General features: G+C 45.7%; 1 protein-coding gene across 1 annotated transcript; it reads right to left on the reverse strand.

The window, feature by feature from the left end:
* Positions 1-1,494: 1,494 nt before the first annotated feature.
* Phb1 (prohibitin 1) lies at positions 1,495-11,241 on the reverse strand. The gene is made up of 7 exons (XM_020171387.2): positions 11,163-11,241; positions 9,941-10,055; positions 7,941-8,102; positions 5,744-5,886; positions 5,472-5,588; positions 3,066-3,161; positions 1,495-1,863 (listed from the first exon to the last, which is right to left on the reverse strand). The coding sequence occupies exons 2-7, from the start codon at positions 10,026-10,028 to the stop codon at positions 1,651-1,653; spliced, it is 819 nt and encodes a 272-aa protein (XP_020026976.1). The 5' UTR covers positions 10,029-10,055; positions 11,163-11,241; the 3' UTR covers positions 1,495-1,650.
* Between the last annotated feature and the right edge of the window lie 2,373 nt (positions 11,242-13,614).

Consider the following 13,614-nt stretch of genomic DNA (forward strand, 5'->3'; position numbering starts at 1 on the left):
TCAGGTCTCCTCTTTCCCAGCTGACAGCTGGCCCTGGCACTCTGGGAGAAGAAATGCAGAATCCAGTTTAGACAGCAGCTTGGCCCCTCTGTGAGGTCCAGGAACACACAGAGAGCAGAGGTGACAGCACAGGCAAGGCGTGTGCTACCTCTCTGTACATTGTTTCCATGCTGCATGCAACCATTGGGTGGTTGGCATGGTTCATTTTTCAGCCCTGTTTGTTCTCCCTTTCCACCATTCAAGATGCATAAATTTGGTACACCTTAAATGCCAAGGTATTTCTGATTCCCCCGAGTCAAAACAGAGTAACCTGCTCCGAAGTACCCAAACCATCCTGTGTGTCTGAAAACCACTTAGAAGGCAGTGGCATGCATTTTATGCCAACCACTTCCCTCCCGTCAGGGGTGCTGCTGACAGTTGGCAGGCAGGTCAACCCAGTCAGCAATGGTACCAAAACAGGAAAGTTAACTCCACTCAGCCCACCCTTACCTCTACAAACCCCTCATGTTGCACCTCGGCCAAGGTTTGCTATCACTAAGGTTCATTTCAGGCTAGGGTGGGATCCAGAACACAGTGCAAAGCATTTTCTGAAATCAAAGTGTTTTCTGCCTTGCTGGATATTCTGGCCCAGCTGGTGCTACAAATACACACACACACACACAAAACTGTTAGAACACCCAGTTCTGATCCCATGGCTCCCACAAACAACAAACAAACCCCTAAGACAGCTGGAAGGTCTGGGTGTCATTTATTGACAGCAGTTTACACACATTTGTTTTCTTCCCATGATTATTTCCTTCAAAGCACCACACGCTGCACACAGCCCCTCTGCAAGGGCAGTCTGAGTGAGGGAGCGGGAACGCAGGATGCACATGCCTTTGGCAGGCAGGCAGGCTCAGCTCAGCCCCGGCAGGATGCAATCCTTCAAACTGGAATTCCGTTGGGTATCCAAAAGTGGGGGGTGGAGAGGAAGTCTTCAACGGGACTCACATCTTAGTCCAGGCCCCTCTCACTATCCAAGTCCATCCCAGTTTTAGGACCCTGGGGGTCAGCAAAATCAGGCCCACCCACCTCAACAGGGGCAGATCCTTCACTACGTGCCCTATTCATGCACACCTGCTTCCGCTGGTCACGCATTAGAGGGAATCAGCCTTATGGTAAGAGACAGACCACTTCCTCTCTGACCCTCCCCAGCACCTCCTCAGCTGCATCCATAGGGACGTCTGGAAAAAAACTGAGGGCTGCCTTCTTGGTTCAGTTGCATGTGCCATGGTCCTTAAATCTTCAATAAATGACAGGATGGAGGCTCCGGGTCCACTTGGGCTGCTAGCCGTGCTCTGGCTATCACGCACGCCACCTTGCCTTCTGCCAGTTTGCCAATGCCTAGGCCCCAAAGGACCCAAAGCCAGTCTGCACAGGCACTTGGCAATTTTTGGTAGGGTGGTGGTTAAAAAAAGTAGATGGACCTAAGAATGAAAGAGCTTCATTTGATAATTAGAGATCTGAAATGATTTTACTTTTATTTCCTTCACTTTAAGCCAATCATGAAATTTCACAGTGATTTCTGGGGTGGGGTCAGAAAGAAAGCAGTGTTCAGAATCATGAGTGCTATGGTCCAGTTAGCCTAAGGAGGCGCAGGCAGGGCAGGCCTCACTGGGGCAGCTGGAGGAGCACAGACTGCCCTGCTGGCAGGTAGGTGATGTTCCTAGAGCGCGAGAGCTGGTATGCAATGTCCTCAGCAGCTTCCAGTTTGCGCAGCTCAATCAGGCCATCACCTGCAGTGGCCAGTGAGTTGGCAATCAACTCAGCTGCCTTGGAGTCGCCCTCAGCAGAAATGATGGCTGCCTTCTTCTGCTGCTCAGCCTAAAGGAGTAGAGGTAGAGAGGCCAAGATGACGCTTCAGGGCACTGGATATCATGTTATAACCTACCCAAGACCAGAACACGTACCCTTACCAAGTCCTGAAGGTACTCTGGGAACATCCTCCCAAGCACACTGTCCACACAATCCTCTTCTTTCCCTTAGTGCTCACTTTTCATCATTGTTGAGATATGCTTCTGTTGGCTATATATGTTAGTCCAAAGTCCTCATTAATATCACTAGCAATCTGATTCAGCCAACTGAAGGTCATGGAAAAAGGTGGAATCAATCCTCAGGCTCATCTTTGAATCTCCCCAGAGCTGACAGTGAACTAGGCTGCTTTCTGACCGGGTACTCAATGAGATCTCCTTTGCTTGCTCTACCACTAATCAGTGGGAATGTAGGAGAATAGAGAGTTCAGCCTCACTGAAAGCAACACATTGTTTAGGCAAGTGTTGTACCACTGAGCTACAATCACAGTCCAACACATAATTTTGAAATTGTTAAGCTGTTTACTCTCAGCAAATATTTATTGTGTCCCTACTATCACTGGGGAGTGCTAGACTTGTTATGGGCTCTGGAGGAATGCCAGGCACAATGCAAAACAAGTCCCTGTCCATGAGGAACTTACATTTCCCAGTGTCCAATTCATCCCTCTTTTTCTAGATTCTCCCTGACTAAAAGGTCTTGGATGGGGAGTACTAGTGATGGGGAGAGAGGGATAGCAAATAACCTTTACAAATACCAGGAAAACCAGGCTGCTACGCAAATGTATTGTATTCCATCACTCTCAGACACATCTGGATGAATTTAGTGATGGAAAAAAACAGCGATGATAGCACATCTGGCATAATGTTTGATCTTTTCTGCTGTCAGCTTTCACTATATAGCCATAATTAAAAATGACTTCTCAGTAAAGCTGAAAATATTCCAGGAGTAACATTTTTATTTGTAGGAGAGAGTTTTTGATCTTGGGCAAGTGGGGGAAAAAACTGCCCTTTGGTGATTTAGGAACATAAGTTCACATATTCCTGACTAGTCCCCAAAGACTGAAACCATTTGCAGGAATAAGGCTCCTTTAACCCTTTCCGATTACCCCGGAAGAAGAGATGACAGATGATGAATTTCCAGGCCACCCAGCAGACAAGGAAGCTGAGCACAGGAGAAAGGGAAAGAGAGCTCCTGCCATCTGGTTGAACACTCACCTTTTCCACCACAAATCTGGCCCTCTCTGCTTCCTGCTGAGCCACCTGTTTGGCTTCTACCGCTTCTGTGAACTCCTTCCCGAAGGTCAGATGTGTCTAGGGGGAGAGACCAAGCACAAGCTGAGGCAGGGTAATTGCTTAGACAGCATCGCTGGGAGGTTTCTCTGGCTGCTGAAAGGAAGAGGCCAGGAACAGCTCTAACAGCTGGAGGCATTGTGAGACACCCTTTACCTCCATCCTCTCATCCACAGAGTTTATATCTCAGGATCCCTGGCTGCCCACACTGTGCCCATACACCATAGTGTCACCCTCAATACAGCCACCCCATGTAGAAAATGGCACCTGGGGCTTTTGATGGGACCCACGGGCACCAGAGGGTATCTACTCAATTAACCATCTCCCTAGAGGAGACTTATTGGTGGACCTCCACCACTGACTAGTGCTCTTCCAAGATCCCTTGATGCCCTGCTCAAAGATCTGAGGAAGGCTGGGTAGAAAACTGAGCCTCTGAGAGCAGGGAATGCAGCCGGTTCCCAGGGATCCAAAGCCTAATGTTCTTTGCTTATGGATTATCCAGTCCACTTTTTCCCTCACAGCACCTCCACCACTAAACAGGAAGACAGAGAAAGTGAACTGCAAATCATGGCTTCCCAACATGTGAGCAGTTCTGGTAAAGGGTTTAAAATAAAAGGGAAGGCAGGTAAAGACATTGGTTAGGGTGAGGGTGTAAGTCTGATTATTCATAGACCTTCCTATATCACATAAATAACTGAGACTTGTCTCTAAAGATAGTACAATGGCAACAGATTTCAGAGCTCCTAATGCCTAACTTACAGCACTTCACCTCTTCATCCAACTTTTTATTGAAAAATGAAACAAAAGGAAGACCATTGGTTTTGCTATCAAGTGGTATTTATTTCGTTTCCTGTCACTCTCCAAATCTCTTTTTAAAAATATCAGCAGTCCCCAAACTTCTGAGAAGTAAATCCTGGCTCCACTATCTTTGAGAGTTTTTAGCACTACCCTCTTAACTATTAAACTGCAGCTGCTCTGCTTGATCCATTTCTGAACTCTTGCTCAAAGTTTGGGTAAGAAAATACAATCCTGAGAGATTAAAAATGAAATATATAATTAAGGAATAAAATTTCTTCCTAAAAGGGCCAGCTGAGGGCAGCAATTTCCCCTGGAAATCTAATTTTCTCCTCATGCCTCTTAGATATGGTTCCTTGTGGTCAGCCCACAGTTCCCCAGAATGGAGTATGTGGTCAGTCTAGTAAAATGCCAAGTTTTTTCTTAGGTTTTTACTTAGTGTGTTTTCACAGCCAAGGTGTTCAGGTTAACAGTAAGTGGTGAGAGCCAAAGGCTGCAGCCTGGCATGCTGCCAGTAGAGGGAGCCACATGTCCTGTCCCTTGGAGCACTAGAAGCAAGGTAGGGCAGGGGTTATTCAGAGAAGCACTGTTTAAACAGCTGCAGAGATGTGGGGGGAAGCCTGGCCTGCACAGAAGAACTGAACAGGAAACACTCTACCTTGCTTCTCGAACAAATCACTCCAAATGATTTTTCCCAGAGAATCTAGGAATACAACCCTTTCCCTCTCACCTGCTTGATCTGAAATGCTGTCCTGCCATACTGCTTTCTGAGTTATGACACTCTATGTCACATAAATTCACACTGTAATGTCTTAAGAGGCCAGCTTACACCTTAGAGATGTCCCCTGACCCCATACCAGGCCTTCGGGAACAGAACCATCCATTTGCACTCTATCACCTTTCACTGAGGGATCCCAGAACTACTTCACCGACCTTCAAACCCTAACCACTGGGAAATTCTCAGAGGTGAGACTGGGAGGTGCTAGGGAGAAAGACTAACCAAGCTGCTCTTTACCAGACAGCTTCTCCCTATGCCAAACAGAATTAACAAGACATGACTTTCTGAAGAGCTTTGGGAAACACTCACAGTTCAGTGGTTATGCACCAACCAGAGATTATTAAAAATGGTGTGGCAGAGGGCAAGTAAAGAACCCGCAACTGAGCCAGGTGCTAGTGGCTCATGCCTATTACCCTAGCTACTCAGGAAGCAGAGAACAGGAGGTTGGAGGTTTGAAGCCAGCCAGGGCAAATAGTTCCTGAGACCCTACCTCGAAAATACCTATCACAAAAAGGGCTGCTGGAGTGGCTCAAGGTGAAGGCCCTGACTTTAAGCCCCAGTACCGCAAAAAAAAAAAAAAAAAGAAACCCTCAACTGGAAACAGACTGGAGGAAATTGCCCCATACTGTCAAAGAAGTTTCCATGTTTTCAAGTCTCACATCTAGGAAAGTGGAAGGCAAGATCTAATTGTGTCTGGCCAGAAATGGAGCCAGCAAGAACTGTTGCCCTCTTCCCCTTAGCCTCCCTAAGGATCTTACCAGGGAGACATCATCCAGGATGAGCCCAAAGGTTGCTGCTCGCTCCGTAAGGTCATCACTCACTTGTCTGGAAACCAGCTCTCTCTGGGTGATCAGTTCTCCAGCATCGAAACGTGCCTGGTCCCAAAGGGATGGGCAGAAAGCAGGTCAGGTTAATGAGAAAGCAGAAAAGAACCAGGAATCCAACAGTCACATTGTAATCCACCCACAGCCAAGCTCTTCTTGCCACCTAGCAATCTCTGGGCTCAAGGCTGAGGGTCCCATCCACTTACCACCACTGATTTGAGAATCTCTGTGGTGATGGACGGCAGCACACGTTCATCATAGTCCTCTCCAATGCTGGTGAAGATCCGAGGAAGCTGGCTAGCAACAGGCCGGAAGAGAATCCGCAGTGTGATGTTGACGTTCTGCAAATCTTAGGGTAAGGGACAAATACTGAAGTTAAAAATAAAACCACACAGAAAGAAACAAGTGGCCTTTTATATGATCTCTCCTCCCCTAAATTTGCTATAATTTATAAGCAAAGTTGGTAAGACCCTAGAGGGCAAGGTTTCCTTGGCAGGCAACTCAGCAAGCATCTCAGAGTTAGTAGCTGTTTAAAGGGTTCAACACCAGCTTTTCAGGACATCCTGAATGCCTTCCTTCTGACATGAGCAATTCAGGTGGTATGTCTAATGGATGCCATGCAATGTTTGTAACACTGAAGATTTTAAGACAGCCAATGCCAAGAATTCTGGGAGAGAGGCCTTCCAAGACCTGGTGAATATGCCCCAAGTCAGGAGTCAACCTCATAAAGCTAATGTGGGTCAGTGGAAACAGCACTGACTAGCTGTCCTCAGATATGGGTGGTGGTCTCACGCTGCTGGCTACTATTATGCAGCCTGATAAAGCCTTTGCTAACCTGAGCTTATTTCCTTCTCTGTAAATACAGGATGATCTAGGAATGGTGGGAAAAAGTGAAGGGAAAATAAGATATAAGCATTCTGTCACATGTATAACAGATATAAGGGGTTAGCAAACTCATCTGCTTCTTGTGACCTGAGAGAAGGCAGAAAGGCAAATCATGCTGTACCCAATGTGTGAATGGTTCTGGTAGAGTTTAAAGAGAAGGTGTGACACTGGCAGGGTGAGGGTTTAGAAGTCTGATTATCCATAGCCCTTCTCAAAGGTTCCAGGAAGGGAACTGGCCCTTCCCTTGGACAATTCAGGCCTCTGTAGAGTTAAAGCATGGCCACAGCTTGCCTGTAGTTATCAACAATATGGACCAAGTACACATGAGCTGGAGTCCTGATACAGCTGGCCACCAAGAGAGGTGGGAAATGTATGAATACACACAAGCCTCTGATTTCTCATCATTTCAGAAACAGGTACATAATGTATCCTTAGAACAATCATAAGTCAGTCAGAAAGAAATCCCAAAGAGGTAGCAAGTTTAGAAGCGGGCCTTTAAGTTAAATTTTATGCTCCTCCATTACTCCCATCCCACTTTTTATTTCCTCTCCGTGGCAGGCAAGCAAGCCTCTTTATAGGAAGCTGCTGCTTCTTCCACGCTAGGAGCTATAGACAGATTTCCCCATTTCTCTTTCTTACTGTTCATACCTCTGCTAAGAGATCAGTCCCTTGCAGGAGCCTTCCAGCACCCAGGGAAGTTGGCAGCTCTCCTACACCCCACATGACCTTGGTTTTCCCCACACTCTACTGTAATTGCTTGGTTGCATGTCTGTCTTCCTGGGTAGATGGAGTTCCTTAACAGCTCTCATTTTTGTCATCTTTGAAATATGCCATAAACCCAGCACCAAGCCTGGCACAATTGCAGGAAGCAATAATTTGCTGAGGAACAGCACCAAGGGCACTGGGTGTTATTAAGATAATACACCAATCCCCACATGGCCCTCTCCTCCTCAGGTGCAGAAATCTCATTGCTGAACAACACCTGCAACTCTATTTGCTGCCTACACACCTCTATAAGTGGATGAGGAGTATGGTAATGGCTGTTCATCTCAGGCTCTGTTTGGCAACACAATGGAACATCTCAGATACAGGGGCCTCAGCCTGTGAGATAGCAATCTAACATCTGCACTGCTGGAACAAAGGTGTGGAAAGTAAGGCAAAGCCCAAGTCAACTGCAAGGGCAAACAAACAGCCAGAGACTGGTTTAGACAGTCACTATGGGGAATAAAAGTTGATGGGAAAGGATCAAACAAGGGAGCAAAAGGCACATTTAGATTTAAAATTAGGTCACTATGTAACTCTTAAGATAAACCTTTACATGTTTCTCCAAGTTTGTATTGTCTATGAAAACATACAAAGCTCTCCAGGGCAAACACACTAGGAATTCTTACAATGTGAAGTTCAACCACTTTGGGATCCTGGTATCTCAGATAATACTGGAGCCAAGAGAAGAGCATAACATCCCCCACTCCCCGCCCCCAACATGTCCTGCTTTAGCTAACCACAGACAAGACTCACCTTTGCTACCAGTGATGACTGGCACGTTACGTGGTCGAGAGCGGCAGTCAAAGATAATTGGTTTCTGCACCCAAGGGATGAGAAAGTGAGTCCCTTCCCCTACCACGATGTCCTGTACACCACGGAATCGGTCAAAGATGACCGCTCTGTGTCCAGCATCCACTAGGAAGGAAGGATAATGATAGGTCAGAAAAACTCCTTTACCCTTCAGCCAAAAGAATCATGTCTTTTAAAGACTCCTATTTTCTATTCATTTATCAAGTTTCCCTTCTCCTGCTCTCTCTGAATGAACTTCTGTCTCAAGAAGTTTCTAAAAAGCTTCATAACTAAACAATCACTTCCAGTCCCCATGTCTCCTCAAGGACTCCAGTAATAGGATCTGTTCCTTAGCACCCTTTTTCCTTTTAAAGAACTGGCTGTTGATTTTCTTTCTTTTTCTTTTTTACATGATGGTACAGACTGAAATGACGATCTTGTACATACTAGACAAGTGCTCTACCACTGAGCTAGATCCCCAGCCTACGCTGTTAATCTTCTGATTAACTCTCCCTTCCCCAAATTCTCACCAACGCAATTCCAGGAATCACCTCCTAAAATTTCTACAACTCAGAGGTCATGGTTACTACATGTCTATCCTGGCTCCCAAATTAAATCAATGCTCCCAGAAACAGTGCCTTCACTATGGGAATCTTAACACTTAGAAGATCCCATTTGTTTTTTTCCTTTTCTTTTTAAATTTTGAGACAGGATCTCTCTATGTAGCCCAGGTTGGCCTTGAACTCAAGATCCTCCTTGCCTCTGCCTCCCTTGTGCTGAGATTATAGCTATGCACCACCACACCGAGTATCTTTCTTTATAATGGCTGTTTCTCTAAATGTTTAGAATATACAAAGCTGGCTTGTTGGCTCAGAGAGAAATTCAGTGATGGTGACTGCTGTCTAGCTGTGTAAATGCAGTCAAAAGGATCACAATATCAAGGTATGCCATATAAGTCAAGTGGGCTTTTCTAACCAGCTTCACTTTGAAAATATCATTCTTTGGTCAAAAAAAAGCCACATACCAGGTGGGTCAATCTATTGCTGCTTTTGAATGGTGAGTTATAGAATGTCAGAGTTGTAGGTGGTCGTAGAGATAAACTAAGACCTAGAGAGGCAGAAGCGACTTGCCTATGGCCACATGGTAAAGTGAAGAAAAGCCACTTTAAACCACTGCCACACTGTTAAAAGCTGGGCAACACATCTCAAAAATTATTTTCTCTGAAACTAGCATAGCAAAAGCTCCTGTTCAGGACAAGTTCACCCAAACTGGCCTAGGGCCTTTACTGAGTTAAGTCACACATAGGCAGAAGAAATCTTCATTTTAGTCAACCAGTGAAAAATCCTGATGCTTTGCAGCAATATTTGGATGTACCATCAGTTCACTTTTTTTTTTCCTGCGGTATTTGGGCTTAAACTCAGGACCTACACCTTGAGCCACTCCACCCGTCCATTTTTGTGACGGGTTTTTTCAAGATAAGGTCTCACGAACTATTTGCCTGGGCTGGCTTCGAACCTTGATCATCCTGATCTCTGCCTCCTGAGTAGTTAGCATTACAGGTGTGAGCCACCAGCACCTGGCTCCATCACTTCATATTAACAAGAACAGCTGGAAGTATTCACCAGAAACTGGGCTGGGAGGCCCTCTCTCCCTCTTTTTTTTTTTTTTTTGTGGCACTGAGGTTTGAACTCAGGGACTCAAGTTTGCTAGACAGGCACTATACTACTTGAGCCACTCCCGAGCCCTGAGAGGCTCTTTTTTGAACAAAGACTCTGAGAGAACTTATGGCTAAAAGAACAGGGACTCTGATAGCATACAACCATGTGGTGTGGGGTGGCACCAGGTTAGCTATCTAGACCACAAACACATTCACAGACAGCAGCTACCATGTAACCCATGTCAAATGGGTTACACACACCAAGAGAAATCTTCTAGGAGCACCCCCTCTCCCCCAAGTATCTCACCATTATATAAGGCAGAGTTCACCACGCCTCCTGCAACCGCTAAGGCCAGGCCAAACTTGCCAATGGACTCAAACACTTTGGCAGCCATATTTCCTTCTGTTGGACCCACTCAGACCTAAGGGGATAAAGACAAAACAAAAAGAAACAAGTTGACCCCAAATCCTCAGAGAAAACCTGCTCTGTGGCACAACGTTCATTTCTCAAGCTGGGTATTATTATTCACTTCTCAAGTGGGTACCCTTGATTGCCCACTTACAGACACCTAGTAAGTAACACTACATCTGGCAAACTGCAAAATCATCTCCACTTTTTGCTTTTGCAGTTTTTTTTTTCTTTTCAACCACTTAAAAGAAAGGAATCTGGGACACTTAGCTCAGCAATGGGAATGAAGCATAGGCTTCCTATGTAGAGAGAACTTAGTACCATCCCAAACTGCACTCCCATTCCATGGACAAAGAGGACCCAAGAGAGGCTGTGTGGTTGGTTCTGTCCAAGTTTGGTTTGGAAAGATAACTCAAAGAATACGTTATGTAGCAATGCCAACAATAAAAATAACAGTAACAGCTAACATTTCCATCAGTCTTCTAACGCAGTTTATTTAATCCTCACAACTACTTTATGAAGATTATTACAGATGAGAAAACTGAGGCGCACAGCGATGTTTAAGGGGGAGAACCGAGATTAGAACCCGAAGGTCTAATGGCTGAACTCACCAACAGCTTCCATCAACCTGTTATCATGGCTGCGGGAGCTGGATGACATTCTGGGACCCAGGTCACAAAAGCAATAGGGCAGAAAGTCTCTAAGCAGGGGCGCTGTAAGGTAGTGAAGGACTGGGAGGCGGGGCTACCGCGGGAACCACAGCAGATGCAGCCTTGAACTTTTTAATGCCCCGCCCCGACGTCGTCGTGGCTCCAGTCTCAAATTCTTTCTCCTTCCTTCCCAGACCTCAATTCCGACACTACCTTGATTTCTCCCGCTCACTTATCTTACTTCCTAGTCCTTCCCACTTGTAATAGCGTCTGGATTTTTCCTCACCCTGCCCCCATACACACCTCCCTAACCCTGCGCAACCCTTGGCTAGTCCTGGGCTCATTTCCCTACCACACAAGGCCGACCCACACACGCATCCTAATTACCCAAAGTGTGTATGGAAATACAAAGGAGTAGTGCAGAGACTCCCAGGCACACCCCAGGGCAGCACACTCCCCAACATTCTCACCTGCTTCCACTCTGACCTCCACATGAATTCCCCAGCCGCGCGCACTGCGCGTGCGCCAGGCAGCTCCTCCTCTTCCCCTCCCTCGCTCCAAGACTCGTATCTCTGATTGGTAAGGAGGATCGCAGTGAATTCTGGGAAGCGTGGTTTGTAGCTTTACACCAGCTCAGCGACTCTCTGCGGGTGAACTACAACTTCCAAAAGGCCACGCAGCGGCACCCCAGGCAGGAAACTTTTTTCTCTTTGGTTGTAACCGGTGGGGTGTTGCCGCAAAGCCTTTTGGGGGATGTAGTTCCTTGAAGGTAAATGCACGTGCCTGTCCTGTAGTGACGCTGGGGACTGCCAGAAAAGGAGCACCCGGACTCTGGGAAGGAGGGACTTGACCTTTGGGTGGTGGCAGAGATGACAGGGGCAAATTTATAGCTGGTGGTGGAGACCTTGAAGGAAGATAAGGGCCACCTCCATTCCAAAGCTCTAGCTAGAACCGTCCTGAGTCGTGAGAAAACAGACCAACGGAGAGGAAGGGATTCATTCAGGGCCATGCACCGAATGAGCAAAGGGGCTTTGCTTAAGAGTCCAGGTCTCTGGGACCCAATTTTTTTTTTTTTTAAGACGTTGTATTTGGAAAAGTTGCAAGAATAGTGAAAAGAACATAGGTGTATCTTTTCTCAAATTCACCTATTGTTAACAATTTGCTCCATTTGCTTTATTTTTGTTTACTCTCCTCCCCTCATTTCCCTTCACCTCCCTTTCCCTGCTCTCCTCTTCCCCTCCTTCCTTTCCTCCTTCCTCCCCTCTTCAACCTTCCACTTCTCCTCTCCATCTTCCATCTGCCCTTCTCCCCACCACTCTGTGGAAAGGAGTGTGAATTTTCCGAGCTTAAAGACAGCGTCTTACTTTAGTAAATGTAATCTACCCTCTGCAATCCAATTTTGTCAACTGATCCAATAATGAACTTTATAGCACTCCCCTCCAATACAGGGTGCAATCTAAAATGAAGTACTATATTTCTCATGTCTCTTCAGTCTCCTTCAATCTAAAATTTTTCTTCAGCTTTCCTTTGTCTTTTATTACATTTTAAACAATAAGATGTTTCTCATTTTCTATTTGTTTGATGTTTCCTCATGATTAGATTTAGATTTTCTAGCTAGGATATTACATAAAAGATGCATGGACATTTAATTTCAACAAAACAGGCTCATTTCTGGATTTTTGCCAGCAGGATTCATTTCAGTCTTCATACATTTCTATTCTCTGTCCACCTTCTTTGTCCCCCTTGATACAGTTAAATGGCCAGAGATATCCAGAGCAGCACTCTTCTGGTGGTATGCTTTTGTCCTAACCAACCAGTACTTTTTCCTCTGACTTCTAGAGTTTATGAGAGCTCCAAGCTTAGTCTGATACCTTTTTTGTTCTATTCTCAGCACTTAGAAGAGTGTTTGGCACGCAGTGGTGTTACGTGAATCAGTGATGAAACACATCAAAGTGGCTGGCTGAGTGGTTATAGCCAGAAAACCCTGCCAGAATAGCTTTAGTATTGTTTGCCTCTAATTCAGTCTCAATGTCAAGACTGCTAAAGTGGAGTGTGGTAGTACACACCTGTAATCCCAGTACTTGGGAGGCTGAGGTAAGAGGACCACGAGTTCAAAACCACCTCAAGCTACATAGCAGGGCCCTGTCTTAAGAAAAGAAAAAAAAAAGAATGCTGAAAAAATTAAAATAACAAATTTTTATACAATGTTTTATAATTTTCAATTCTGTGTGTCTGTAGCATCCCTTTTGAGCATCATTAAAATCCACTAACCCTATTTTAGGGGTAAGGACATTGAGCTTCAGAGCTTACATGGCTTGCTCATGGTCACCCTCCTAGTCAGAGCCAGGCTGAACCAGAACATGGGTCTTCTTCTTTCCCTTCCCCCGCATTGTGTTCTGGGAAGCAAAGGCAAGGGAGACACCCAGGTGGCATGAGGGCTCATGTTGGCTTGAGTTAGTTGTAGGTGAAGAGAAGGGAAAGCAAACTGAGGAAGGTGTGTGGAAATAATTTAACCAATGAGGCAAAGACTGGGAACAGAGCAGCAATGGTGCATCAGCTTTGAGTGGATCCAGCTTGTTGCTACATAGAGCGCATCCCCTTCATGTGCCCTTCCTGTCCCCTTCATCCCCTCTCCCCAGCCAGCTGTGCAGGTTATGGATAAGAACAAACACACCTTCAGCACCTACTGTGGGCCTGTTGCTTCATAAATACATAATCTTAGTTAGCTCTACTTTCATATCTCCATCTGGGAAATGACAAAATGGAGATTCAGAGAAATCAAGTAATTTGCTTATGGTCACACAGCTAATGCATGGCAGATATGTCTGATACCACAGCCTGTGGTTTTCCAAGCTGTGAGAAGGGGTGGTCTGTAAATAATATCTATGAGTCCTGAACTTTCCCTAATTTTAGCCTGCCTCA

Source organism: Castor canadensis, chromosome 11, assembly GCF_047511655.1.
Source record: "Castor canadensis chromosome 11, mCasCan1.hap1v2, whole genome shotgun sequence".
NCBI lineage: Eukaryota > Metazoa > Chordata > Mammalia > Rodentia > Castoridae > Castor > Castor canadensis.